The sequence below is a fragment of the Hemitrygon akajei genome, unplaced genomic scaffold (genome assembly GCF_048418815.1).
Source record: "Hemitrygon akajei unplaced genomic scaffold, sHemAka1.3 Scf000048, whole genome shotgun sequence".
Classification (NCBI taxonomy): domain Eukaryota; kingdom Metazoa; phylum Chordata; class Chondrichthyes; order Myliobatiformes; family Dasyatidae; genus Hemitrygon; species Hemitrygon akajei.
The window spans coordinates 4,361,160-4,389,153 of record NW_027331934.1 but is presented as its reverse complement, the minus strand read 5'-3'; the positions used below and the strand labels follow the sequence as shown (position 1 = coordinate 4,389,153).

Below are 27,994 nucleotides of genomic sequence, written 5' to 3'. Positions count from 1 at the left end.
TGGTGTCTCTATTCAATGTATTCAGCTGTGATAGGGAGCGTAGGAAAACATTGATCTTGTACATATTTAATTTAGAGGATGTGACAGTGGTAGAAATGATGTTTGATAAACAGGGAGTGTATCTGTTTCATATTCAGAAATGGGTGTGGGAATTTCACTGTCGGGTGTGTTCCCCCCTGTAAACCGGATGAAGGACAATGTGGAACAAGCTTGTAGCGATTTACTAAACCCGTGTTCAGGGACACTGAGGGGTACATTGACCGGATGTGGACTGGAACAGCATTATCAGAGGTTTCAGAGACATGAGTAGTTTGTAAACTTCCTGATTGGTCTATCTCTGGTACCAAATTTGAATTATCATCTTTGAGATTTGTTCCTGTAAGTGACAGAGACTGAACCAGGGTTCTGGCCAAGGTTCCCTATATTTATGTTAAGAGTTTCGAATAAGCAGACAAAACATGGGCTGATGCAATATTAATACGTTTTGTGATATTTGTCTTTTCTTCGCTCTCTCCTCTGTCAAATGTGCAGTGGAGTGATCCAACTCAGTCTGCGATGATGAAGCCTCATAATCTCTTGAGTCCATGCACTGTCCCGGGCTCCATTTTCACGGACATGACGGGCTTATGGATGTAGGGAGCTTCCCATTCAGACGGTCACAATTTAACTAATTGCAATATTATTTATAGATATTTCCAGTCCTTTGCACCTTCCTTGCCGCGATCCCACAACCCTCGGTTTCCCTGTCCTAATTCCCATCTCTCACCCTTCCACAGTGCCCATCACACAACACCGGCAGACAGGAATTTCAGCTTCTGTGGACTAAGCTGAGGAATATGTCCCCCAGTCTCACCCTCTCTAACACTGTAGCAGTGTTTGCACTAGGGAGTGCAGATGTGAACACAGTGGGGTTCATCTGCTGCTCTGTGGTTGAACAGACCAGTTGGGATGTTACCTGCTTTTCTAATTAAAGTGACGCTATTATTACTATTCTGTGACTGGAACTTCAGTGGACGCCCAACTCGAAGAAAAGATCATCTGCAGGAACTGGAGGAGTTTAGAAAATGGTTAAGGATGAGGCTGTTCAGGAGGGGGCAGTGGCTGGCAAGAGAAGGTTTTGAATTTTTTGGTGTGAAGAAATATAAGGTTTTTTTTCCATTCTCCGGATCGCCCCTTCTCCGCTCAGACTCCGGTGGGGATCTGTAGTTGCAGGCCCCAGAGCGGTGTGACCACTTTCCTCAAACTCGCCAGCTCTCTGCCTCATTCCTCAAAATGTCCTTTCAAAACTCTCCCTCCAGCAAACACGTTTCCCTGTGTCTCAGTGTGTTCTCTGTCACAGTGCCAGTATTCACCTGGTCAGATCCTCGTGGCTCAACAACTGAACCGCCCGACGCAAATTACAACCGTTGGTGGAAACAGAGGTCAAGTTTCAACTTGATGAACTTTGCTTCAGCCTCATCTGGGCCACTGCGTACCGTTCCGATCACCCCACTACCGGAGGGATGTTGAGGCTTTAGAGAGGGAGCAGGAGAGGTTTATCAGGATGCTGCCTGGTTTAGGGGGCATGAGCTATCATGAGAGGCTGGATAAAATTATATTTTCCCTGGTTCATTGGAGCCTGAGGGGAGCTCTGACACAGGTTTACAAGATTACGAGAGGCTTAGATAGAGTGGACAGAGAGAATTGATTTCCCACAGTTGAAATTTCTATTACCGGAGGGAATATATTGAAGGCGAGAGGGTGTAGAATGAAGGGGGATGTGAGGGACAGCTTTTCTTTTTATAAATCAGTGTCGTGGCTGCCTGGAACACACTGCCCGGTAAGGTGGTAGAGGCAAATTATTAGAAGCTTTTAAGGGACTTTTGGACAGTCATATGGATGTAAGGAAGATGGAAGCATGTGGACATGGTGAAGGAAGGAGAGATTAGACCAGGTTTGTTTGATTTATTTCTTAGCTGTTTCGGCACAATATGATATGCCTAAAGGCCTATTCCTGTGTTATGCTCTGCAATATTCAATGCACGTTCACTTACCTTTCAGCTCACTGAGAAACGTCAGTAAACCTTGAACGGGATTTGATCGATGGGAGGAATCACAACCTGTTTGAATTTAAACAAATTCAGGGAATGATGTGTAAACTTTTAAAGTATGATGTGTTCCATTCCAAATTTGAATTAATCTCTGATATTATCTCACCATGTTCCTGTATTTCTTTCAGTATTTTGTCAAACTTTGGGACACCAATCCGCATTTTCACAAAGGTTTCCCACATCACCCTCCGGGCGCGGGAGCCTTTCTCCATCACCAGGCTCAGGAGGAGTTTAGAACTGTCTGCCCGCTCTCCCTTATCAGCGAGATCAGAGATTTTCTGTGAAGAGTAACAGTGAACATATTGGGGACTGACAGATTCACACAGAGAATGAGAAGTAAATGATGTGCTCTGTAACGGGATCACACTGAGCAGTCACCCGAATGGGTGCTGATCCTGTCTGGACATGGACTGTACATTCTGAGTGCAGAGCACACGGAGGGACATTCACCGTGAACCTGGTCCACCAGTCAATGAGATCCTGGCTGGTCTGTGACCACTTCATTGACGTGGCTCCAAACCCATAAAAAATTCCTCACCGGATTTGACAGTGTAAAACAGATATCAGAAAATAATGAGCACAGATGAAGAAAGAAAACAGGAGGGTTTTTATAACAGAGTGAGTTGCAGAGAAGTTTCAGAAAATATGATGTGATTAATCTCCTTAATCTGCCAGTGTCCAACATGACAACGGATTACCGGCTGACACCTGATGCCTTTCCTTTGCCTTTTCCAGTGGAGGTTCATTCAATGATTACACATTACAACATGGCAGTATTCCCCGATTCACACTGTTCGCAGTTACCGATTGAAACACTATCATCTCCACTCAGAACAGAACACATTCAAGCTCCTGTGGCACCCACAGATGATGCCCTGGTTCTCACTGTCATCCTGTCATCACGTTCTTCCCAAACCGAAACTTCCTGTAATATTTCAATTTAATACTTCAAGCCCACACAACTCAGCTCGCAAGGTCTTTTCACTTTTTCTATCACTTGTTCAGTTTCACATGTTTGTGATTGTATGTACAGTATTTATTTCCCAGTTGTTCTTTTATCTAATTTAATATCCGATGAGTCAGAGTTCCGCCACCCATCAGTCCTGTGACGTGTGAAAATTCAAACCCATTCTCCCTCCCACTCACCCGATGTTCCTCTCCGCTGAACTGATTCTCGGCCGTTAACGCCAGGCTCACTCCGTGCACCCCTCCTTCTATCGCCTGCTCCAGCCTGTCCCGGTAGAATTCTGTCAACTGCAGCAGCTGGGAATCGTCCCAGCTTGCCAGGATCTTGGTGATCACTGAACTCGGACCTGTGAAGGACAATGGGGAAAATTAAAGAAATTACTGACCCCATATTAGGCAGCAACTTTCTCTCTGGAACCTGAAGGTGGTGCATCAGGTCACCAAACACAATCCGAAATATATATACAAACACGAGGAAATCTGCAGATGCTGGACTTTCAAGCAACACACACAAAAGTGCTGGTGAACTCAACAGGCCAGGCAGCATCTATAGGAAGACGTACAGTCGACGTTTCGGGGCGAGACCCTTCATCAGGACTAACTGAAGGAAGAGATAGTAAGAGATTTGAAAGTGGGGGGAGAGGGGGAGATCCGAAATGATAGGAGAAGACAGGAAGGGGAGGGATAGGGCTAAGAGCTGGAAAGTTGATTGGCAAAAGGGATACAAGGCAGAAGAAGGGAGAGGATCATGGGACGGGAAGCCTTGAGAGAAAGAAAGGGGGAGGGGAGCCCAGAGGATGGAGAGCAGGCAAGGAGTTATAGTGAGAGGGACAGAGGGAGAAAAAATAGAGGGAGAAAAAAAGAGGGAAACATAATAATTAATCAATCAATCAATCAGTCAGTCAATCAATCAATCATTAAATAAATAAATAAGGTATGGGTATGAAGGGGAGAGGAGGCATTAACGGAAGTTAGAGAAGTCAATGTTTATGAAGGGGAGGGGATGACTTTAACTTCCGTTGATACTCCTTCTCTGTCATCTCACTCTACCCAGTCCCTTCACAAATATTTTGTGAAGTGCGGATATTGAATTGAACCCAGACACGGAGTCAAGACAATATTTATAAATGAAAATAATCCGCTGGCATACCCGTGTCCTTTCCCGATGCTGACGTCACTGGAACTCCTCCACTGCTCGCTCCGTTATCCATTTTGAGGACAGTTTTGGTCAAATTCTGCCGCTTTCTAACAAACAAACTTGAACAGGATGTTCAGACATTATTTGAGGTGTAAATGAGAACGCTTTTTATTTTTTTAACTGAGTCGCACTCTTCCAAGCATCTTGCGCCTACCCACCGAACACTTGACATGGCCTGATCCAACTGCGCCCATGCACCCACAGTCACAGAATGCCCATTTCCGCTCTCTCCATGGATTGTACACTAAGCCAGGAATTTCCAGGGTATCTACTTGCTATATTGCAGGCAATTCCCTTTTAGGAACCAAACGTGTCCTGGACCGGGGTGATGTGTCAACGGAATGGCAAGCCAGGTTGAGCAGACAGCGCCCACTGCCATGGTCCTCCTACCACTGGTGACGCTATGTTGAGTAATGGACAATTGTTACAGCAGAGTGGGGTGAAACATTTCTGCTGACCAATGGGACATCTGTTCCTATCGTCACTGAATTCTACAGATTTCTCAGTCACACCTGATTCCCACCGTCTTCTTTCAGTTTAACATCGTCTGGCATTGAAGCTTCTGGCGATATACGGTTTGGGTCTACATAGAAACCCTTTGACATCCCGAACAATGCAAAATCACCCATAACTTGGCGACATTTTGTCCTGAAGCATGTTAGTTTCTCCAGCAGGGCTTTAAGACCATAATTAATGTCTAAACTCCGGTCAAGATTTCTTTGAGTATTCTGATGGCTATTATCAGAGTTACATGACGCTTGTTAAACACAATGTAGAGCCGCCATACATCCAAAAGAGCAAGCTGACAAAAAAAGTATTTAAAATAAATAAATAAAATACTGGAATTATTCAACAAACATTTTAAAAAGAAGGCAGCCATAGACAGCGGGCAGCGGAGTGAGAGGCCGCAGACTGGAAGTGCTTTGGCTCAATGGGCTTCGGTGGTAACGGGACGAGGTGAAGCGGCTGTTGACTGCAAAAGGAGGTGGTATGTGTGTGAGGTCGGTTTTCTGTGGTCGGTGTCAGATGTGGGAGGTTCTGGAGTCTCCTGGCGTCCCGGACGGCAACATCTGCACCCGGTCCATCGAAGTGCAACTCCTAATGTACCATGTTAGGGAACTGGAGATGCAGCTCGATGACCTTCGTCTGGTCAGGGAGAGCGAGGAGGTGGTAGAGAGCAATTGCAGGCAGGTGGTCACATCGGGACTACAGGGGACAGAGAAATGAGTCACAGTCAGGAGAGGGAAGGGGAAAAGTCAGGTACTAGAGAGTACCCCTGTGGCTGTACCCCTTGACAAGTACTTCTGTTTGAGTACTGTTGAGGAAGACAGCCTACCTGGGGGAAGCGACAGTGGCCGTGCCTCTGGCAGAGTCTGGCCCTGTGGCTCAGAAGGGTAGGGAAAGGAAGAGAAAGGCAGTAGTGATAGGGGACTCTATAGTCAGGCGGTCAGACAGGCGATTTTGTTGACGTAGGAAAGAAACTCGGATGTTAGTTTCCCTCCCAGGTGCCAAGGTCCGGGATGTTTCTGATCACGTCCAAGATATCCTGCAGTGGGAAGGAGAACAGCCAGAGTTCGTCGTACTTATTGGTACCAATGACATAGGTAAGAAAAGGGAAGAAGTCCTGAAAGAAGACTACAGGGAGTTAGGAAGGAAGTTGAAAAGCAGGACCTCGAAGATAGTAATCTCAGGATTACGGCCTGTACCACGCGACAGTGAGAATAGGAATAGAGTGAGGTGGAGGATAAATGTGTGGCTGAGGGAATGGAGTAGGGGGCAGGGATTCTGGATCATTAGAACCTGTTTTGGGATAGATGTGAGATGTACGAAAAGGACAGGTTGCACTTGAATCCCAGGGGGACCAATATCCTGGTGGGCAGGTTTGATAGAGCTGTTGGGGAGGGTTTAAACTAGTTTGGCAGGGGGGTGGGAATCAGAATGTGAGTGCAGGGATTAAGGTAGAAGGACAAGGGCATAATGCTAAGAGTTCTGAGTTGATGAGGATGGACAGGCAGGGGACAGAACATAATTGCAGGTAGTTAAATGGGTTGAAATGTGTCTATTTTAAAGCTAGGAGTATTAGGAACAAGGCAGGTGAACTTTGAGAATGGATTAGTACGTGGCACTACGATGTTTTGGCCGTTACTGAAACTTGGTTGGAGGAAGGGCAGGATTGGATGATGCAGGTCCCGGGGTTCAGGTGTTTTCAAAGGAATAGGATGGGGGGTAGAAAGGGAGGAGTCGCATTACTGGTCAGGGATAGTATCACGGCTATAGAAAGGGAGGACGCTGCAGAAGGAGTGTCCACGGAGTCAGTCTGGGTGTAAGTCAGATATAAGAAGGGATCAATCACTGTGCTGGGAGTGTTCTATATGCCCTTAAATAGCCCTCGAGACACCGAGGAACAGATAAGAAAGCAGATTTTAGAATGGTGCACAAAATACAGGGTAGTAGTTATGGGTGATTTCAACTTCCCTCATATTGACTGGCACCTCCTGAGTGCAAGGGGGATAGTTGGGGCTGAATTTGTCAGGTGTGTTCAGGAAGGATTCCTGACACAGTATGTGGACGGGCCGACGAGAGGAGAGGCTATACTGGATCTAGTTCTGGGAAATGAACCTGGTCAGGTGACAGAACTCTTGATGGGGGAGCATTTTGGTGAGAGTCAACACAACTCCCTTAGCTTCAGCATAGTTATGGAAAGGGATCAAATTAGACGAAATGGTAAAGTGCTTAACTGGGGAAGGGCCAACTTTGAAGGAATGAGGCAGGAACTAGCGAGAGTAAATTAGAAACAGATTTTCAAAGGGGAAAGCACAGAAGTAATGTGGGAGACGTTTAGGGATCACATGAGCTGGGTTCAGGATAGGTTTGTCCCGCTGAGGCAAGGGAAAAAATGGTAGGAAAAGGGAACCGTGGCTGACGAAACACGTGAGGCAACTCGTCAAGAGGAAAAAGAAAGCATATGCTAGATATAAGAAGCAGGAAGTAGGAGGGGCTCATGAGAAATATAGGGTAGCCAGGAAGGAGCTAAAGAAAGGACCTACGAGAGCTCGAAGGGGGCATGAGAAGGCCTTGGCATACTGGATTAAGGAGAACCCCAAGGCGTTCTATGCGTATGTGAAGAATAGGAGGATGACGAGAATGAAGGTGGGATCGCTAAAGGAAAAAGAGGGCAACATGTGCCTGGAGGCGGAGGAGGTTGGGGAGGTGCTAAATGAATACTTTGCTTCAGTGTTCACAAGTGAAAGGGATCTTGATCAGGATGAGGTCGAAGTAGAGTGGGCCTATGTGCTGGACAATGTAGAGATTAAGGACGAAGAAGTGCTGGATCTTCTTAAAAACATCAAGATTGATAAATCCCCAGCGCCGGATATGATACATCCCAGGTTGTTGTGGGAATTGAGAGAGGAGATCGCAGGAGCATTAGCTATGATCTTTGAATCCTCTTTGGCTGCAGGGGAAATGCTGGAGGACTGGAGAATGGCAAATGTAGTTCCCTTGTTTAAAAAAGGTAATAGGGAGAAACATGGAAACTATAGACCGGTGAATCTTACGTCGGTGGTCTGCAAACTACTGGAAAGGATTCTTAAGGATAGGATCTACGAGCATTTGGAGAAGTACAGTCTACTCATGGATAGTCAACATGGCATTGTGAAGGGAAGATCGTGCCTCACGAGGCTGATTGAGTTTTTTGAAGAGATAACAAAAGAAATTGATGAGGGTAGGGCAGTGGATATGGTCTACATGGACTTAGCAAGGCATTTGACAAGGTCCCTCATGAGAGACTCATCCAGTAGGTCATGAGGCATGGGATAAGTGGAACCTTTGCTGTTTGGATAAAAAAAAATGGCTTAAAGGAGGAAAGCAGAGGGTAGTTGTGAAAGGAAAGTATTCTGCCTGGAGGTCGGTGACTAGTGGAGTGCCGCAGGGGCCTGTCCTGGGATCCCTGCTATTTGTGATTTTTATAAATGATCTGGATGTAGAGGCGGAAGGATGGGTGAGTAAGTTTGCGGATGACACGAAGATCGGAGGAGTTGTGGATGGAGCTGTAGGTCGTCGAAGGTTACAAGAGGATATAGACAGGCTGCAAAGTTGGGCAGAAAAATGGCAGATGGAGTTCAATCCGGACAAGTGTGAGGTGATGCATTTTGGAAGTACAAACCAGAAGACTGAGTACAGGATTAGTGGTCAGTTACTTAAGAGTGTGGATGAACAAAAGGACCTTGGGGTTCAAATCCATACATCCCTTAAGGTCGCTGCGCAGGTTGATAGGGTAGTTAAGAAGGCCTATGGGATGCTAGGCTTCATTAACAGGGGGATTGAGTTCAAGAGTAGAGAGGTCATATTGCAAATCTACAAATCTCTGGTGAGACGGCACTTAGAGTATTGTGTTCAATTCTGATCACCTCATTATAGGAAGGATGCGGAAGCTATGGAGAGGGTGCGGAGGAGATTTACCAGGATGTTGCCCAGTTTGGAAAACAAGGCACATGAAGCAAGGTTAGCAGATCTGGGACTTTTCTCTTTGGAGGGTAGAAGAATGAGAGGGGACTTTGTAGAGGTTTACAAGGTTATGAGAGGCATAGACAGGGTGGATAGTCAGTACCTGTTTCCCAGGGCACCAATAGCAAACATCAGAGGGCATATGTACAAAATTAAGGGAGGGAAGTTTAGGGGAGACATCAGGGTTAAGTTTTTTTTACACAGAGGGATGTGAGTGCCTGGAATGACTTGCCAGGGATGGTGGTGGAGGCTAAAACTTTCGGGGTACTTATGAACATCTTGGACAGGTACATGGATGAAAGAAAACTAGAGGGTTATGGGGTAGTGTGGGTTTAGTACATTTTTTAAGGATTATATGGGTCGGCACAACATGGAGGGCTGAAGGGCCTGTACTGTGCTGTAGTGTTCTACGGTTTAAACAAAAAACACACACGAATCCGTTAATCCATGAAACACTAGAAATACTACCGTAATAAAACACCATAACATTTATTTGCTAGACTCCTGCGAATCCGAGGATCTGAATTTTATTGGCAGTAACAGTAAGTGAACACACCCTGAGCAATGCCCAGTTGATAACACGCTCATAAACCTGAACTTCAGTCTATTCAGCATGTAACGCCACACACTGTTCCACAACGCCTGTGTTAAACCACACAAAGACTCACTTTGCTGGAACCCGTCTTTCTAACAAGTGATCCGAGCCAGAATTAATACTTCAGTGCAAGCGGTGCAAAATCGAATATTTGTTTCAGAGAGGAAGAACAACTCGTATCCTGGTTCCGTTCGGTTGGTTTCGTCGCTTTGACTTATTGTTCACTTAGGACCAGTTTATTGTCAGATTATAAACCCCAGCGACAGCTCAGGGCAAAGATCGCTCTGGGTTTATTGCACAGAGACAACAGAAGGAAGGGTGCTCGCAACTCTGATGAAATATTATGTATTTGGAATAATGTCTCTTTTGAACAGTAGGCATTCCCTTTCTCCAGATTTTACTGTGCCCCCCTCTGCCTGGAGCTGACTTCAAGGTCACCCTGCTTATAAAGAGACATTTTTAACAGTTGTCCGTAGTTGACCCATTACAGTAATGGGCCGACTGGAGAGCAACTGTGCCGAGATAAGCATCTCTTAGAGATAACAACCGGTCAAAGTCGACAGCAAGATAAGGACGCCCTTCCCCTTCAGCTTATTGCTCACTGACTGGAAACAGGTTACCATGTCACAGTAGCAATCATATGAAATTATGATCATATCCCGCTGGCGAATCTGCCTGGCAACCTATTTACTTCACGCATACATCAACCAGCATAGCATTTACTTTACAAGAACTTGTACTAACCATATAACCATATAACAATCACAGCACGGAAACAGGCCATTCCGGCCCTCCTAGTCCATGCCGAACTCTTAATCTCACCTAGTCCCACCTACCCGCACTCAGCCCATAACCCTCCACTCCTTTCCTGTCCATATACCTATCCAATTTTACCTTAAATGACTCAACTGAACTGGCCTCTACTACTTCTACAGGAAGCTCATTCCACACAGCTATGAAATACCCCCTCGTGTTTCCCTTAAACTTTTGCCCCCTAACTCTCAAATCATGTCCTCTCGTTTGAATCTCCCCTACTCTCAATGGAAACAGCCTATTCACGTCAACTCTATTTATCCCTCTCAACATTTTAAATACCTCGATCAAATCCCCCCTCAACCTTCTACGCTCCAATGAATAGAGACCTAACTTGTTCAACCTCTCTCTGTAACTTAAGTGCTGAAACCCAGGTAACATCCTAGTAAATCGTCTCTGCACTCTCTCTAATTTATTGATATCTTTCCTATAATTCGATGACCTGAACTGTACACAATATTCCAAATTTGGCCTAACCAATGCCTTGTACAATTTTAACATTACATCCCAACTTCTGTACTCAATGCTCTGATTTATAAAGGCCAGCGTTCCAAAAGCCTTCTTCACCACCCTATCTCAATGAGACTCCACCTTCAGGGAACTATGCACTGTTATTCCTAGATCTCTCTGTTCCACTGCATTCCTCAATGCCCTACCATTTACCCTGTATGTTCTATTTGGATTATTCCTGCCAAAATGTAGAACCTCACACTTCTCAGCATTAAACTCCATCTGCCAACGTTCAGCCCATTCTTCTAACTGGCATAAATCTCCCTGCAAGCTTTGAAAACCCACCTCATTATCCACAACACCTCCTACCTTAGTATCATCAGCATACTTACTAATCCAATTTACCACCCCATCATCCAGATCATTTATGTATATTACAAACAACATTGGGCCCAAAACAGATCCCTGAGGCACCCCGCTAGTCACCGGCCTCCATCCCGATAAACAATTATCCACCACTACTCTCTGGCATCTCCCATCTAGCCACTGTTGAATCCATTTTATTACTCCAGCATTAATACCTAACGACTGAACCTTCTTAACTAACCTTCCATGTGGAACTTTGTCAAAGGCCTTGCTGAAGTCCATATAGACTACATCCACTGCCTTACCCTCGTCAACATTCCTCGTAACTACTTCAAAAAATTCAATAAGGTTTGTCAAACATGACCTTCCACGCACAAATCCATGCTGGCTACTCCTAATCAGATCCTGTCTATCCAGATAATTATAAATACTATCTCTAAGAATACTTTCCATTAATTTACCCACCACTGATGTCAAACTGACAGGTCTATAATTGCCAGGCTTACTTCTAGAACCCTTTTTAAACAATGGAACCACATGAGCAATACGCCAATCCTCCGGCACAATCCCCGTTTCTAATGTCATCTGAAAGATCTCCGTCAGAGCTCCTGCTATCTCTACACAAACTTCCCTCAAGGTCCTGGGGAATATCCGGTCAGGACCCGGAGATTTATCCACTTTTAAATTTCTTAAAAGTGCCAGTACTTCCACCTCTTTAATTGTCATAGGTTCCATAACTTCCTTACTTGTTTCCCACACCTTACACCATTCAATATCCTTCTCCTTAGTGAATACCGAAGAGAAGAAATCGTTCAAAATCTCTCCCATCTCCCTCGGCTCCACACATAGCTGACCACCCTGATTCTCTAAGGGACCAATTTTATCCCTCACTAACCTCTTGCTTTTAATATAACTGTAGAAGCCTTTCGGATTTACTTCCACCTTATTTGCCAAACCAAACTCGTAACTTCTTTTAGCTTTTCTAATCTCTTTCTTAAGTTTCCTTTTACATTCTTTATATTCCTCGAGCAATTCCTTTACTCCATGCTGCCTATATCTGTTGTAGACATCCCTCTTTTTTCGAACCAAGTTTCTAATATCCCTTGAAAACCATGGCGCTTTCAAATCTTTAACCTTTCCTTTCAACCGAACAGGAACATAAAGATTCTGTACCCTCATAATTTCACCCTTAAATGACCTCCATTTCTCTATTACATCCTTCCCATAAAACAACTTGACCCAATCCACTCTCTGTAAATCCCTGCGCATCTCCTCAAAGTTAGCCTTTCTCCAATCAAAAATCTCAACTCTGGGTCCAGTCCTGTCCTTCTCCATAATTATATTGAAGCTAATGCTATTGTGATCACTGGACCCGAAGTGCTCCCCAACACATGCATCTGTCAGCTGACCTATCGCATTCCCTAACAGGAGATCCAACACTGCCCCATCTCTAGTTGGTACTTCTATGTATTGTTGCAAAAAACTATCCTGCACACATTTCACAAATTCTAAACCATCCAGCCCTTTTACAGAATGAGCTTCCCAATCTATGTGTGGAAAATTAAAATCTCCCACAATCACCACCTTGTGTTTACTACAAATATCTGCTATCTCCTTACACATTTGCTCTTCCAACTCACGCTCCCCATTAGGTGGCCTATAATACACTCCTATCAGTGTTACTACACCTTTCCCATTCCTCAATTCCACCCAAATAGCCTCCCTAGAGGAGCTCTGTAATCTATCCTTCCAAAGCACCGCCATAAGATTTTCTCGGACAAGCAATGCAACACCTCCTCCTCTGGCCCCTCCTATTCTATCACACCTGAAGCAACTAAATCCAGGAATATTTAGTTGCCAATCACACCCTTCCTGCAACCATGTTTCACTAATAGCTACAACATCATAATTCCAGGTATCAATCCACGCTTTAAGCTCATCCACCTTTCTTACAATGCTCCTAGCATTAAAATAGATACATTTAAGATACTCTCCACCTCCTCCTCTCTTTTCATCCCTAGCAATGCATTCAAATTTATTATCCTTTTCTTTCTTCTCCCCTACAACTTCGGGCTGAGCGCATCCCTTCTCCATCACCTGCCTTTCCTCACACACTGTCTACTTACTTGCTCTACTGATGAACTAACCTCCTCTCTCATAGTTTCCTCAAATTGATTTCCGCCCCCCCATCTTACTAGTTTAAAGTCTGCCCTGTAGCCCTACCAAACCTCCCCGCTAGGATATTGGTCCCCCCAGGATTCAAGTGTAACCCGTCCTTCTTGAGCAGGTCACGCCTGCCCCAGAAGAGGTCCCAATAATCCAGAAACTTGAATCCCTGCCCCCTGCTCCAATCCCTCAACCACGCATTCATCCTCCACCTAATTCCATTCCTACTCTCACTGTCGCGTGGCACAGGCAGTAATCCCGAGATTACTACCTTTGCGGTCCTTCTTCTTAACTGCCTTCCTAACTCCCTATACTCTCGTTTCAGGACCTCTTCCCCTTTCCTACCTATGTCATTGGTACCTACATGTACCACAACCCCTGGCTCCTCACCCTCCCACTTCAGGATATCTTGGACGCGATCAGAAACGTCCCGGACCCTGGCACCAGGGAGGCAAACTACATCCGGGACTCCCGATCACCTCCACAGAACCGCCTGTCTGAATCCCTGACTATCGAGTCCCCTATTACTATGGTCCTCTTTCTTCTATCCCTACCCTTCTGAGCTACAGGGCCGTCCTCTGTGCCGGAGGCCCGGCCACTGTCACTTCCTCCAGGTAGGCTGAGTACTTATTGTCAAGGGGTACAGCCACTGGGGTACTCTCTAGTACCTGCCCCTTCCCCTTCCTGACCGTGACCCACCTATCTGCCTCCCGTGGCCCCGGAGTGACCACCTGCCTGTAACTTCTCTCTATCACCTCCTCACTCTCCCTGACCAGGCGAAGGTCATCGAGCTGCAGCTCCAGTTCCCTAACTCGGTCCCTCAGGAGCTGCAGTTCGACACACCTGGCGCAGATGTGGACGTCCGGGAGGCTCGGAGACTCCAGGACCTCCCACATCCGACACCGAGAACAACAAGCTGCCCTCACACTCATACTTCCCGAATAACTGAAAATAACAAGAACAAAAAGATAAGCCTACTGTGCCCTCTTCCGCCTAAGCCCTCTGAGCCCAAGCCCTACACTCTGCTCCCGGCTCACTCCGCTGCCCGCAAACGAAGCTGTCCGCTGCTTAAGGTTGCGTTCTTTTTATATCTTCCCTCCTTCCCAGGCCTCCTTCACGCGCCTGCGCAGTCCCGCCTCTCAGAACTCCGATCTGAGAAGCAATTTGAAAATGGCCGCCGCCGCACTTCTTCTCAAAGCCTCGCTGTCCTCTTCCAAAAGAGGACAAAAAACAATGGGGAAAAAAAACATTATTTTCACTTTGTCACTTGGTCTCTCATTTGTCAGAGTGTGCTGCTAGCATGTGTAATTAGTAACAGGACATTCGCCCCCTCAGTCCTGCTCCGCCATTCTCTATGATCACAGCTGGGCTGTGATCTCAGTGACACATCCCTGCGACCGTCAGCAACACTTTACTCCCTTGTCTGTCAAGAATCTCTCCGCTGAGGAATTAAACTCACTGAAAATAATCCCTACTTCCCGTTTCCTTTGAGGAAGAGAATTACAAACACACACTTCTACCACCATATAGCGTGTGGAATTAGTAACCGGATATTCGCCCCCTCAGTCCTGTTCCGCCATTCTCTATGATCACAGCTGGACTGTGATCTCAGTGACACATCTCTGCGACCGCCTGCAACACTTCACTCCCTTGTCCGTCAGGAGTCTATGCACTGCGGAATTAAACACATTGGAAAAAAACTCTGCTTCTCGTTTTCTTTGAAAAAATTTCCGCCTCAAAAAAAAAATCCTCATCTATCTTCACCTGTTTCATCTTCCCCTGGAACAGCAAACGATTGTCTGGAATCGGTAGAAAAACTGGAAATACTTGCCGTGACAAGTGGGGTTAATGAAACATCATAACACAGCCCAGTACAGTCCCTGCTCTTACCTGGTGCTGGACTCCTGAGTCTGGTTTCAGCGAATCCGAGCATCTGAATTTTATTGGCACTAACAGTAAGTGAACACACCCTGAGCAATGTTCAGTTGATAACACGCTCATAAACATGAACTTCACCCTATTCAGCATGTAACGCCACACCCTGTTCCACAACGCTTGTAGTGAAAAACGCAAAAACTCGTTTCTAACATGTGGTTCGAGCCAAAAGTCCGACTTCAGGGTGCGATGCAATGATTACCTTTCTCTGGAAAATTTGATCTGCTCCAGGGAGGGAGCACTACCCGCATCCTGGTTCGGTTCTGTTGGTGTCGTCCCTTTGATTTATTGTTCGCCTTGGGACCAGTTTATTGTCGGGTTATAAATTCCAGCTGCAGCTCAGGGCAAAGATCGCTGTGGGTTTATTGCACAGAGACAACAGAAGGAAGGGCGCTGTAAACTCTTGTAAAATATTCTGCATTTGGAGTCATTTATATTTTTTTCGTTTTGAACACTGACATTCCCTAAGTCTGTCCCAGCTCCCTGGAGCTGACTTGAAGTTCATCCTGTTTAGAAAGAACCATTTTTAACAGAAGTCCGCAGTTGGTCCATTACAGTAATGGGCCGATTGTGGAGCAACTGTGCCGAGATAAGCATCTCCCAGAGATAACAACCGGTGTAAGTCAACAGCGAGATAAGAACGCCCTTCTCCTTCAGTGTATTGCTCACTGACTGGAAACAAGTTACCATGTCAACGTAGAACCGGATGAAATTATGACCATATCCCGCTGGCCAATTCTGCAGGAATTGCCCTTATTTTACAATTACATCTACCGTTCCTCGTCTGAGATCGATGGAGAAACACCAAATACTAAATTCACTTTGTCTCTGATCTCTCAGAGTGTGCTGCTGGTATGTTGAATTAGTAACAGGACATTCGGCCCGTCAGTCCTGTTCCGCCATTCTCAGCAGGACATAGCAGGACTGTGATCTCAGTGACACATCCCTGCGACCGTCTGCAACACTTCACTCCCTTGTCTGTCCAGAATCTGTGTTCGCCGGAATTAAACACATTGAAAGAAAGCTCTGCTTCTCTTTTCCTTTGTGGAAGAGAATTTCAAAGAGGCACTCGTTCCAGCTCAGAAAAATAACCTCATTGACCTTCATCTGTTTCAGCTCCCCATACAGTAGCAAACGTGTTCTCCACATTCCTGTCTAGACTCTGCCTGATATTCAATGTCCACAGCAAGGGCTCAACTCAAAGGATCTAACCACCAGTGGAAAAAATCTCCTCACCTCCTAAATAACAGCGAATGCAATTAACTCCCCGTCTTAGTCGATTGCCAGCGAATACAGCGCAGTGGTCAGCATTGAAGCGGACGGGCAATCGCAGCGGAAGCCCCCCGGACATGCACTCAGTGGCCGCATTATTAGGTACAGGTGTTCATAGTAAAGTGCCCAATGAGTGTAAAGTTTGCTATTTTTATCTACAGCCAGTGGGAATTACCACAATATCTGTTAATATAAATATCACTGCAGGATCTACCTCGTCTTTCCGTAAAGCCGTGCAATTTCAATGATAATATTGATATGGTAGAATTATTAGTAATACTGCCGTTACAAATGGGCTTATTAAAACACCGTATACAACATATACAGAATAATCGAGCACCCAGATCCATAAAGCCGTGCGATTTCAGTGATAATATTGATAGAACCAAAGAACACCACCACCACAGCACAGTACAGGCCCTTTAGCCCTCCATGTTGTGCCGACTCATGTAATCCTTAAAAAAGTACTAAACCCACACTTCCCCATAACCCTCCATTTTTTTGATATGGTAGAAATCTTAGAAATATTGCCGTTACAAGTGGACTTATTAAAGCTCCATTACACTGCCGAATACAGTCCATGTTCCTACCTGATGCAGAACTCCTGGGTCTGGCTTCAGGGAATCCGAGCATCTGAATTTTATTGACAGTAACAGTAAGTGAACTCATCATGAGCAATGTTCAGTTGATAACACGCTCATAAACCTGAACTTCAGTCTATTCAGCATGTAACGCCACACCTTGTTCCACAACGCTTGTGTTAAACCACACAAAGACTCACCTTGTTTCAATGAGTCTTTCTAACTTGTGGTCCGAATCAGAATTAATACTTCAGTGCGCGAAATTTTGCCACCTCCAGAGAGGAATCATAACCCGCATCCTGGATCCGTTCTGTTGGTGCCGTCGCTTGGATTTACCAGGGTGCGGGTTGTGCTCCCTCCCTTGAGCAGATCAAATTTTCCAGAGAACTCCAGCTGCAGCTCAGGGCAAAGATCGCTGTGGGTTTATTGCACAGAGATAGCAGAAGGAAGGGCGCTCTCCACTCTGATGGAATATTATGCATTTGGAATAATGTTCTCTTTTGAACAGGAGACATTCCCTTTCTCCAGATTTAACTGTGCCCCCGTAACCTGGACCTGCTCTGATTTTAAGTTGGCTAATTTAAAAGCCATCGTTCACAGCTGTGCGCTGTTGTACCATTAGGGTAATGGGCAAGTGGGGAGCGGCTGTGCCGAGATTGCTATCTCCCAGAGATAACTACCGGTCAAAGTCGACAGCAAGATATGGATGCCCTTCTCCTTCAGTTTATTGTTCACTTACTGGAAACAAATTGCAGGATCACAGCGCCATCATATGAAATTTAGACTATTTCCCGCTGGTGAATTTGCCTGATATCGCATTTACTTTACACATATATCAACCGTTTTTCATCTGTGAGTGATGGAAGAACTCGAAACATTAAAATCACGGTGTCTCTTATTTGTCGGAGGTTGTTGCTGGCATATTGAATTAGTAGCAGGATATTCGGATATTGAGGAAATAACAGGCGGGTTAGAGAGACGTGAATAAATTGATGTTGGGTACTTGGATTTTCGAAAGGCCTGTGACAAGGTGCCACACTCGAGGCTGCTTAGCAAGCTACGAGCCCATGGTATTACAGGAAAGATTCCAGCATGGACAAATCGGTGCCTGATTGGAAGGAGGTCTTATGGTCTTATGGAAATGCAGCTTCCCTGGAGGGGGAGGAAAGAGGTGGAAGAGGCAGTGGGAAGACATGGTTTGTCAGGGCTGAGAACGAGTTGAATGTACCATAACCTTCAGACTGAATCAGAAAACCATTCTGAGTGTATTTGAATTGTCAGAAGCAGGGGAGATGTGATCACATGTGTAGAGGGCAGGGGTTGTGTCTCCATTAAGGATGAAAGCACAGTGTTTTTTGGGCCGCATTTAATCACTGATTCTGACACAGTGAGAGGGTTAATTTTGCTGTAAGGCAGCAACATCAATGGAAGAAGACACAGAAACTTCATCGGTTGCCAGTTGTTTAGCTGACGTGTCCAATCTCTATGTTACCTTGACAGAAACAGATATTCCTAGTGGCGACAAAGGGGTGCAGTCTGGTTTATTTCAGGATGGAGACGGGTGTGGAGTTTTGAAATCAATGCCTTGCGGTGCCACCATCGTTAATTTAGCATGTCCGGAGTGGTGGATCACACAGCACGGAAACAGGCCTTTGGTCGGCCATACCTGTTCTGACCATCCACTCACTGTCTACACTGGTCCCACTTATCAGCACTTGGTTCATAGCCGACTGTATCTCGGCAGTTTCAATGCTCAACACAATTATTTCCTGGATCACGTCTTGAATGATGGATCAACATAAGGTACTCGCCAGTTCTCTAGGAGCCTGCTGGTGGCTAGGCAGAACACAAGGATATTGATCAATGCCACAGCAATCTCTTCACTGGCTTGTCTGTGTAACTTGGGGTATATCCCGTCAGGCCCTAGAGTCTTATATGCCTTAATGCACTTTAAGAGACCCAACACTGTCCCCTTCTTTGTTTCAAAATGCCCGAGCAAAATGCACTCTCCTCACTGATCTCCCTATCCTCCGTGTCTTTCTCCTTGGTAAATACTGATGTCATTTACTCATTAAGGTCCTCACACACATCCTCGGGGGCTCTGTTTGATTCGACCTTCCTGAGCTTTACATACTTTTCCTTTTCTTGATTGACTAAATTCAACACTTCTCTCCACATTTAAGGTTCTCTGACGCTGCCAATCTCGTCATCTCTTCAGACAGGAATATACCCGCCCTATACTCCGTGCAGATGGACTATAAACACCCTCCACATGTCAGATGTGGACTTGCCAGAAGCAGTTGTCTCCCATTAACTCCCTATAGTTCGTGCTTAGTTAATTAGTAATTTACCCTGATTCAATTCTTTACTCTCCCGCAAAGTCTACACTTCAATTCTCTATATCTCTCTTAAACTTAAGGAGTTCAGCCCTAACCATTCACCCACCAAATGGTCGGGTATCTAATTACCCATCAGTTTCAGTGCAGCACCTGCTTTATTGGACTATTTACATCCTGATTTAAGATGTCATCCCAGATAGAAAATATAGTTGAAGCTAGAGAATTGGGGAGCTTTTAATAATCAAAAGAGGGCAATTAAAAAAGGAATAAGCAGATAAAAGGTGAAATATAAAGGCAAGGTAGCTAATGATATAAAATAAGATATCAAAATAAAGAATTATAATGAAGCACAGTAATGTATCATATTCAATCGTGATTAATATGCATAAAATCTAACATGGCCTGGTCTCCAATGTTCCCACTAATTGCTACTTTTGCCGCTGCGTGAATCAACCATTGCTCTGAGCCGGATATTTTCACACGGCCTGAAAAAGCGCGACATCTTAGATGTGTTTGTTTTTGCAATGCGCATCTATCAATATTTAGAATGGACTGACAGAAAATATATACTTTTGCCTTTATCTATTAATGGAAGGATATGATAGATTGTAGTGCAACAAAGAAAAACTCTCAGATTTCATGAACATTTTTCCAGCTGCATTTTAATCCATCTTCACTGCAACAAAGGCTCCGTGATGAGAGCATTTTAATTACAGCGCAGCCGCACACCGGCGCAGCTGACAGTGAAAGTCTCTCTCTCTCTCTCTCTCCAGGTTAACCCAAACTGACTTGTCAACGACAACCTGTTGTTGGAAACAGGAAAATCGCAAAAACCAGCACCAAATTTCACCAATATTCAAATTTGAGATAGGTGAGGGCCCGTCTAAATGGTAAATGCACTAAATGGCCGTGTTATTATGTACAACTGTACGCCGCTCATCAAAGGGAATCTGCGTGGCAGCAACTTAAAGGATAAAACATGCAGATATGGTCAAGGGGTTCGGATGTTGTTCAGGCGAAACATCCGAATCTGGAATAAATGTGGTCTAAGTGACCTTGAAGGTGGAATGATATCTGGTGCCAGACAGGGTAGCGTGAGCATTACAGAAACTGATCACCTCCTTGGATTTTCACGCACAATTCGCTCGGTGAATGGTGCGAAAACAAAACGAAAGAAAATCCAGTGAGCAGCAGTTCTGAGGGTGAAAACGCCTTGTTAATGGGAGAGATCACGGAGATTGACCAGACTGATTAAATCCGACAGGAAGGTGACAGTAACTTAAATAACCATGCACTCCAAAAGCCAGGGTGCAGAAGCGCGTCACTGAACGCCGAACATCGGATTTGGACGGGGTACAGCCGCGGTAAACCCCGAACGTACACTCATTGGCCACATTATTAGGTAAGTAGATAAGAATTGCCCACTAAGTGTAGACGTCCATAATTTCAAAACCTGCCAGTGAGATTTACTACAGGATTTTAAGATTTTAAATATCACTGCCAGATATACACCGTCTTTGCTCACAAAATTACACAGAATTTAAAAAAAAAAACACGCAGCCGTAAATCCAGGCAATCTTGTGGACAATATTGAACTGGTGGAAACTCTAGAAATGCTATCGTGACAAGTGGGGTAATAAAAGACCATAACGACCCGAATTTACCATGTTAAAATATCCCAGGACTATCGTAACATTGCCCTTCTGACACACATTTTCTATCTCCCGTTGTAATTTTCAGACCCTGTCATTACTACTGAGTGGGGGTCTGTATATAATCCCCATCAGGGTCTTTGTACCCTTGCAGTTTCCTAGCTCTACCCACAATGATTCAAAACCTTCCTACCCTATGTCACCTCTTTCTAATGATTTGATTACATTTTTCACCAAGACTCACGCCACCCTTTCTGCCGACCTGTCTGTCCTTTCGATACAGTGTGTATCCTTGGATGCTAAACTCCCAGCTGTAATATTCTTTCAGCCACGATTTAGTGACACCCACAATATCATGCGTGCCAATCTGTAACTTTGCTGCGTTCGTCTATTGATCAGTATACCGCTCGCCTTCAACTATGACACCGTCAGTCTTGTACTGTCCCTTTCCCATTTTATCTGCCTTTTACATTGCAACTCATCCCACTGACTGCAGTTTTGCCCTATCATCAGCCTCGCCTTTCTAGCAGTATCACTGTACACTGCCTCTGTTTGTGAACCAGCGACTCCATTCTCAGCATTATAACTCCAGTTCTCATCCCCCTGCAAAATTAGCCCTCCCGAGTTGTTCTGGAAAACCTGCCCGCAAGGATTCTGGGATTCTGGTGTAACTCCTCCCTTTTGTACCCGTCATACCTTGCCCAGCCGAGACCCCAATCGTCCATATATCTGAACCTCTACCTCCTGCGCCAGTTCCTCAGCCACTGCCAAATCATTCTACTCTTGTCCTCGCTAGCACGTTGCACAGCCATCAATTCAGAGATTACTACGCTGTAGGTCCTGTTTCTCAGTTTTCTACCGAGCTTCCTATATTATCTCCCAGGAACCCCTTCATTTCTCCTACCCATGTCACTGGTGCCAGTATACACCAAGACATTTGACTGCTCACCCACCCCTATAGAATGCCATGGACCCGATCTGAGACATCCCTGACCCTGTCACCTGGGAGGCAACATACATCCAGAATCTCATCTCTGTTCCTCTGTTCCTCGGTTCCGAGCCAGAGACCCAGAGGTTGTGCTTCCAGTTGGTAGATCGTCCCTGTCGCTCTGTGTATACTGAAAGTGGTATACTTATTACTGAGGGGCACGTCCACGGGGCTAGTCTGCACTGGCTGCTCATTTCGCTTCCTTCTGCCGACAGTCACCAAGTTACTCTCCTCCTGCAACCTAGGGGTGACTAACTCCTTGTATCACCGAACTGAACTTAAACCATACTGGTACCCAAGAATACTGTAGTTAAATTCCTCAATGGCTATCACCCAGTGGCACTTACATCCACAGTGGAAGTGTTTTGAGGGGCTGGCGTTGAAGCATATCAGCTCCTCTATGAACAGTGACCTGGATCCACTTCAATTTGTCTACTGAAACAACAGATCTACAGCACATCTTCTACGTCTTCAGTGATCAACCTTAATGCTGAATTGTAAAGAACTTGAGACTGATGGCCTCACAGTACAATTCCGCTGACGAGGTGAATTCAGTTTCTGTGTGCTACACATTACCATTTCCATGATCCCTGTGTGTCACCAATAAAACAGTTTTGGTTGCTCTTTTCAGCCTCAATATCCCGTCTGTTAGAGGTGTTCTGTGTGATGAGTAAACCAGATGGAGATGGGGTCCAGAGTTGACCCCCCCCCGTGAACTATGCTGCTAACGAGAGAGCGAGATGAAGAACAGAGGGGAGGGAGAGGCATCCTACACAGACGAGAGAAAGACACACATAAGTGTTATGGCTTCTTCACGGATTATTTACCATTGCTACAAGGACACTCTTCTTTGCTCGTTAACGTTCTTGCTGAGACAGGAAGGAGTGGCCCAGTTTGATGGACATGGTCAGTTGATGGATGGCTGGTACCCCCGTCAGGGGAGATAAAAACGCGAGTCTGCTGAGACACAGGCAGACACGCCACCGGACACTGAACGAGCATTGTGCACCCACAGAAAGGTGGGTGTTTGGAGGATCGATTTGAGGGAATCAATCAGAGGCTTACAGTGGGAAAAGGCAGACCGGTGGGGACTTGTGTGTGTGTTCACCCTCGCCTGAGTGACAAGCTCACCACTGAAAAACGGTCTGGCCGGGAACGGAGGGGTCGCAGTCGGTGACCACAACCGCACAACAGAACAAGAAGACAACGGAAGGTTTGCCTGTTGCAGTTGCTCATATCTCTCTCTCTCTCTCTCTCTCTCTCTCTCTCTCTCTCTCTCTCCCCCCCCCCCCCCCCCCCCCCCAACATCACAACAGCAACTACCTCAACTTAAACTGAACTGGACTGAACTCTGCATCATCTTAAGACTATTCGCTTACCCCTAGACATCGATGGAGCTTGTTTTTGATTCCTATGTCCACACTTCTGTATATATGATTGCTAACCTGTTTTGTATATTTGCATTTTATGGTTCTATATTACTCAGTTTACTAATAAACACTTTCAGTTACAGTACCACCAGACTCCAATGTATTATTCAATTTCTGCTGGTTTGGTAACCCGGTCACGGGGTACGTGATAGAGGGAAGTGCGATACTATTTCATGTTCAAATGTGTTTGTTCTTTGCGATTAGTATGCATAGGTTCCAGGATTTTATGTTAAATTAAGATTAAATGATTAAACACAGTGAAGATGGTAGAGCAGTAGACGTAGTGTATATGGATTTCAGCAAGGCCTTTGATAAGGTACCCCATGCAAGGCTTATTGAGAAAGTAAGGAGGCATGGGATCCAAGGGGACATTGCTTTGTGGATCCAGAACTGGCTTGCCCACACAAGGCAAAGAGCGGTTGTAGATGCATCATATTCTGCATGGAAGACATAGAAGGGGTGCAGACGAGATTTACAAGGATCTTACCTGGATTGGGGAGCATACCTATGAAAAGAAATTGAATGAACTCCTCCTGTTCTCCTTTGATCGACGGAGGATGAGAGGTGACCTGATAGAGGTGTATAAGATAATGAGAGGCATTGATAGTGTCGATAGTCAGAGGCTTTTTTCAAGGGCTGAAATGGTTGCCACAAGAGGACACAGGTTTAAGGTGATGGGGAGTAGGTACAGAGGAGATGTCAGGGGTAGTTTTTTTTTTGCGCAGAGAGTGGTGAGTGCGTGGAATGGGTTGTCGGCAACGGTGGTGGAGGGGGATATGATGCGGTCTTTTAGGAGACTTTTGGATCGGTACATGGAGCTTTAAAATAGAGGGTTATGGGTAGGCCTAGTAATTTCTAAGGTAGGTTCATGTTCGACACAACTTTGTGGGCTAAAGTGCCTGTATTTTGCTGTAGGTTTTCTATGTTTCTATTAAGCCGCCCTTGTCATCATGACAATTTTTAGTTCGTAGTTGTGCCATCCAGTTGTGGGAAACAAGGGAATCAATAACAAGGGGATCCAGATCTCATTTATGGTAACACCGAGTTGGGGGTGAGTGGGTTGTCTAATTCGGAAATGAACTCAATGGTAATTTAACAAAGTGCACCTGTACACCAGCTCATTAATGCTGATCAACAAATCACGTGGCACCAGCTCAGTCACTTTAATAAAAACATGCAGAAATGGTCAAGAGGTCCAGCTGTTCTTCAAAACATCAGCTTGGGGAAGAAATGTGGTCTCGGTGACTTTGACAGTGGAATGATTGTTGCTTCCAGACAGTGTAGTGTGGATATCTCTGGGATTGTCACCCACAACTGTTTCGATTTACAGAAAATGGTGTGAAATACAAACAAGAAACATCCAATGAGTGGTAGTTCTGTACGGGAATACGCCGTGTGTATGAGAGAGTCCAGTGGAGAATGGCCAGGCTGATTCAAGCTGCCGGGAAGGCGACAGAAACTATAATAATCAGTAGTGTGCAGAAAAGCATTACTGATCACGTAACATTTTGAACATGGGAGTGGGCAGGCTACAGCAGCAGAAGACCATAAGACCTTAAGACACAAGATCATAATTAGGCCATCTGGCCCATCGAGTCGGTTCCACCTTTCAATCATAGCTGATCCTTTCTGTTTAATCTGCGTCTGAATCCTAGTTCCTGGCCTTCTCCCCGTAAACTTTGATGCTATGTCCAAGACCACGAACATATACTCAGTAGCTACTTTATTAGGTACAGGAGGTACATACTAAACTGCCCACGGAGTGCAGACTTTGATATTTGTATTAACACCCACTGAAATTCAGTACAGCACGTTTTATTTTAAGTATCACTGCCAGATGCATGTCTGTTTTCCTTAAAAACACAGAGAAAAAAAAACATCCATCTCCGTAGTCCCACACAGATTTAAAGACGATTTTAAACGGGTAGAAACACTGGAAATCTTCTCCTGACGAGGGGACATATTGAAACACCCACAACGTTCCCCACCCAGTACAGTCTCTGTGTGTACTTGGTGCTGAGCTTTTGTTTCTGTTCCAGCGAATCCGAGTACCTCAACTTTGTGGGTGCAAACAGTAAGTGAACACACCGTGAGCGAGATTTCAGTTGATAACACACATATAAACCTGGGCTTCACATCAGTCAGCATGTAATTCCACACCCTGCTCCACAGCACATTATATGACACAAAGCTGATTCAAGCAAATGATTCTACTGGGCTGTTCGGTCCAGGCTTCCTATTGTGCCTCAGTGCCCGGTGACACAGATTACATCCAGTATCTGTCCACAACTCGATCCGCTCCAGGGAGCAACCGCGACCCCGCATCCCGGCTCCGTTCAGTTGGTGTCAACACACTAATTCATTGCAAAAACGCTCAGAATGCTGGACGGACTCAGCGGGCCAGGGCCAGGAGGCATCTACAGAAAACAATCGACATTTTGGGCCGAGACCTTTCGGCAGCACCGCTTTCCAGAACACATACATTCTGTCCGCCAGAAAAAGCGGTATCTCCCAGTGGCCGGCCATTTTAATTCCACTTCCCATGCACATTCTGACATGTCAATATACGGCCTCCTCAGCTGCCGTGATGAGGAAACACTCAGACTGGAGAAGAAACACCTTATATTCCGTCTGGGTAGCCTCCAACCTGATAGGATGAATATCGATTTCTTAAACTTCAGGTAATAACACGACCTCCCCCCCCACCCCCCCCCCCCCTTCACCATTCCCCATCCCCCTCTCCCTCTCTGGCCTTATCTCCTTACCTGTCCATCGCCTCCGTTGGGTGCTTCTCCCCACTTTTCCTTTTCCATGGCCTTCTGTCCTTTTCTATCAGATTCCCACTTCTCCAGCCCTGCATCTCTCACCAATCAATTTTCCCAGCACTTTACTTCATCTCTCCCTCTTCCAGTTTCACCTACCATTTTCCGCCTCTTCCTCCACTCCCCTCCGCCTCCTTCTAGCTCTGACCTATCATCTCTTTTTTTGTCCGGTTTTGCTGAAACATCGTCTGTATCTTTTCTGTAGATGCTGTTTGGCCTACTGAGTTACTCCAGCATTTTGTGTTTGTTGCTTGAAATTCCAGCTTCTGCAGATTTTCTCTTGGCATTAATTTATTGTATATTTGGGGAGCAATGCAAATTTTTCAGACTTAAACGTAGCGATAGGCGAGGGCAAAGATCCCCTGAGCTTATAGGAAAAGCACAGCAGCAGGACGGGCACTGGCAACTCTGGTGAAAAGTTATGATTTTGTAATAATATTTTCTTTTGAACACCGAACATTCCCTTTCGCCAGATTTAACTGTGCCCCAAATGTCTGGAGCTCCACTGATCTCAGAGTCAGCCCTTTGATAAAGCAAACTTCAATATTTGTCCACAATGGGGCCATTACTATAATGGGCAAGGCAGCAACTGTGTCGAGATTACAAACTGGAGATAACCACACCCTAACGAGTACAGCAAGATAAGAATATATTTCACCTTGAAATTAGTGTTCACTTATTAGGAATAAGTAACCTGATCGATCAGATAAAATTATGATTAATGTGTCTACTTTCCTCCTGTTGGTGCGTTTCCTCGCTATCACTCATACTTTACAAATAGCTGAGCTGTTTCCCTTTACTGAATGATGAAAATCCCTTAGCATTAAATTCACTGGATGTGTTTTGTCACCGAAAGGATGCTGATGGGAGATTTAATAAAATTCACATGCTGAATTTACTGTGACCGATCTAGTCTGTGATCTCAGCACCTTAATCCAGCTTCTCACCTGTAACATCTCACTCACTTGTCATTCAAAGACCATTACAGTGCACAGATTACAGAATTAATTGTAATAATCTGCTTCTGAATATTGCGGAGGCCATTCCAATGAGACACTAGACCCAGAGAGAGAGAGAGACGGGGAGAGAGACAGAGAGAGACAGAGAGAGAGAGAGAGAACATCTCAATTGCCTTGAACTGGCGTTGCCTGCTTTCAGTCCAATCTGATATATTTTGTTTTAATTTCCCCTCCTTCTCTCTCTCTCTCTCTCTCTCTCTCTCTCTCTCTCTCTCTCTCTCTCTCTCTCTCTCTCTCCTCTCTCTCTCCTCTCTCTCTCTCTCTCTTCTCTATCACTCTGCCTGTTCATCTCGCTCTGGTGCTCCCCTCCCCCTCTGTTTCTCCCAAGGCCTCCCATCCCATGATCCTTCCCCTTCTCTCGCTCGGTATCCCTTCTGCCAATCACCTTTCCGGCTCTCAGCTTCACCCCCACCCCCTCCGGTCTCCTATCATTTCGCATTTTCCCCTCACGCTCCTACTTTCAAATCTTTTACTATTTTTCCTTTCAGTTGGTCCTGACGAAGGGTCTCGGCCCGAAACTTCGACAGTGCTTCTCACTACAGATGCTGCCTGGCCTGCTGCGTTCCACCACCATTTTTGTGTGTGTCTCTCTGTCAAAACCTTCTTTTGATCTCCCACCTAACCACACACTTCTGATAGAAGGGAAACAACACTGCAGGCGGTGATCCACAACAGGTCCTCACCAACTGACAATTTAATGGAACCATCACATCTTTACACCCCTCCCCACTTCTACGCCCACCCCCGCTATAAACTGCAGTGTGAGGAGTTCTCATAAATTCACCCTCTCTCAGCAGCTACCTACC

The 27,994-nt window shown here is 45.4% G+C and overlaps 1 protein-coding gene across 1 annotated transcript in view; it reads right to left on the bottom strand.

Annotated features, from left to right (window-relative positions):
* The window catches only part of LOC140720891 (NACHT, LRR and PYD domains-containing protein 3-like), a 1,078,849-nt gene that overhangs the window by 59,897 nt on the left and 990,958 nt on the right, over positions 1 to 27,994 (bottom strand). The window contains exon 9 of the mRNA XM_073035738.1: positions 2,034 to 2,099. Within this exon, the coding sequence (XP_072891839.1) occupies positions 2,034 to 2,099 (66 nt within the window). The remainder of the gene's footprint in view (positions 1 to 2,033; positions 2,100 to 27,994) is intronic.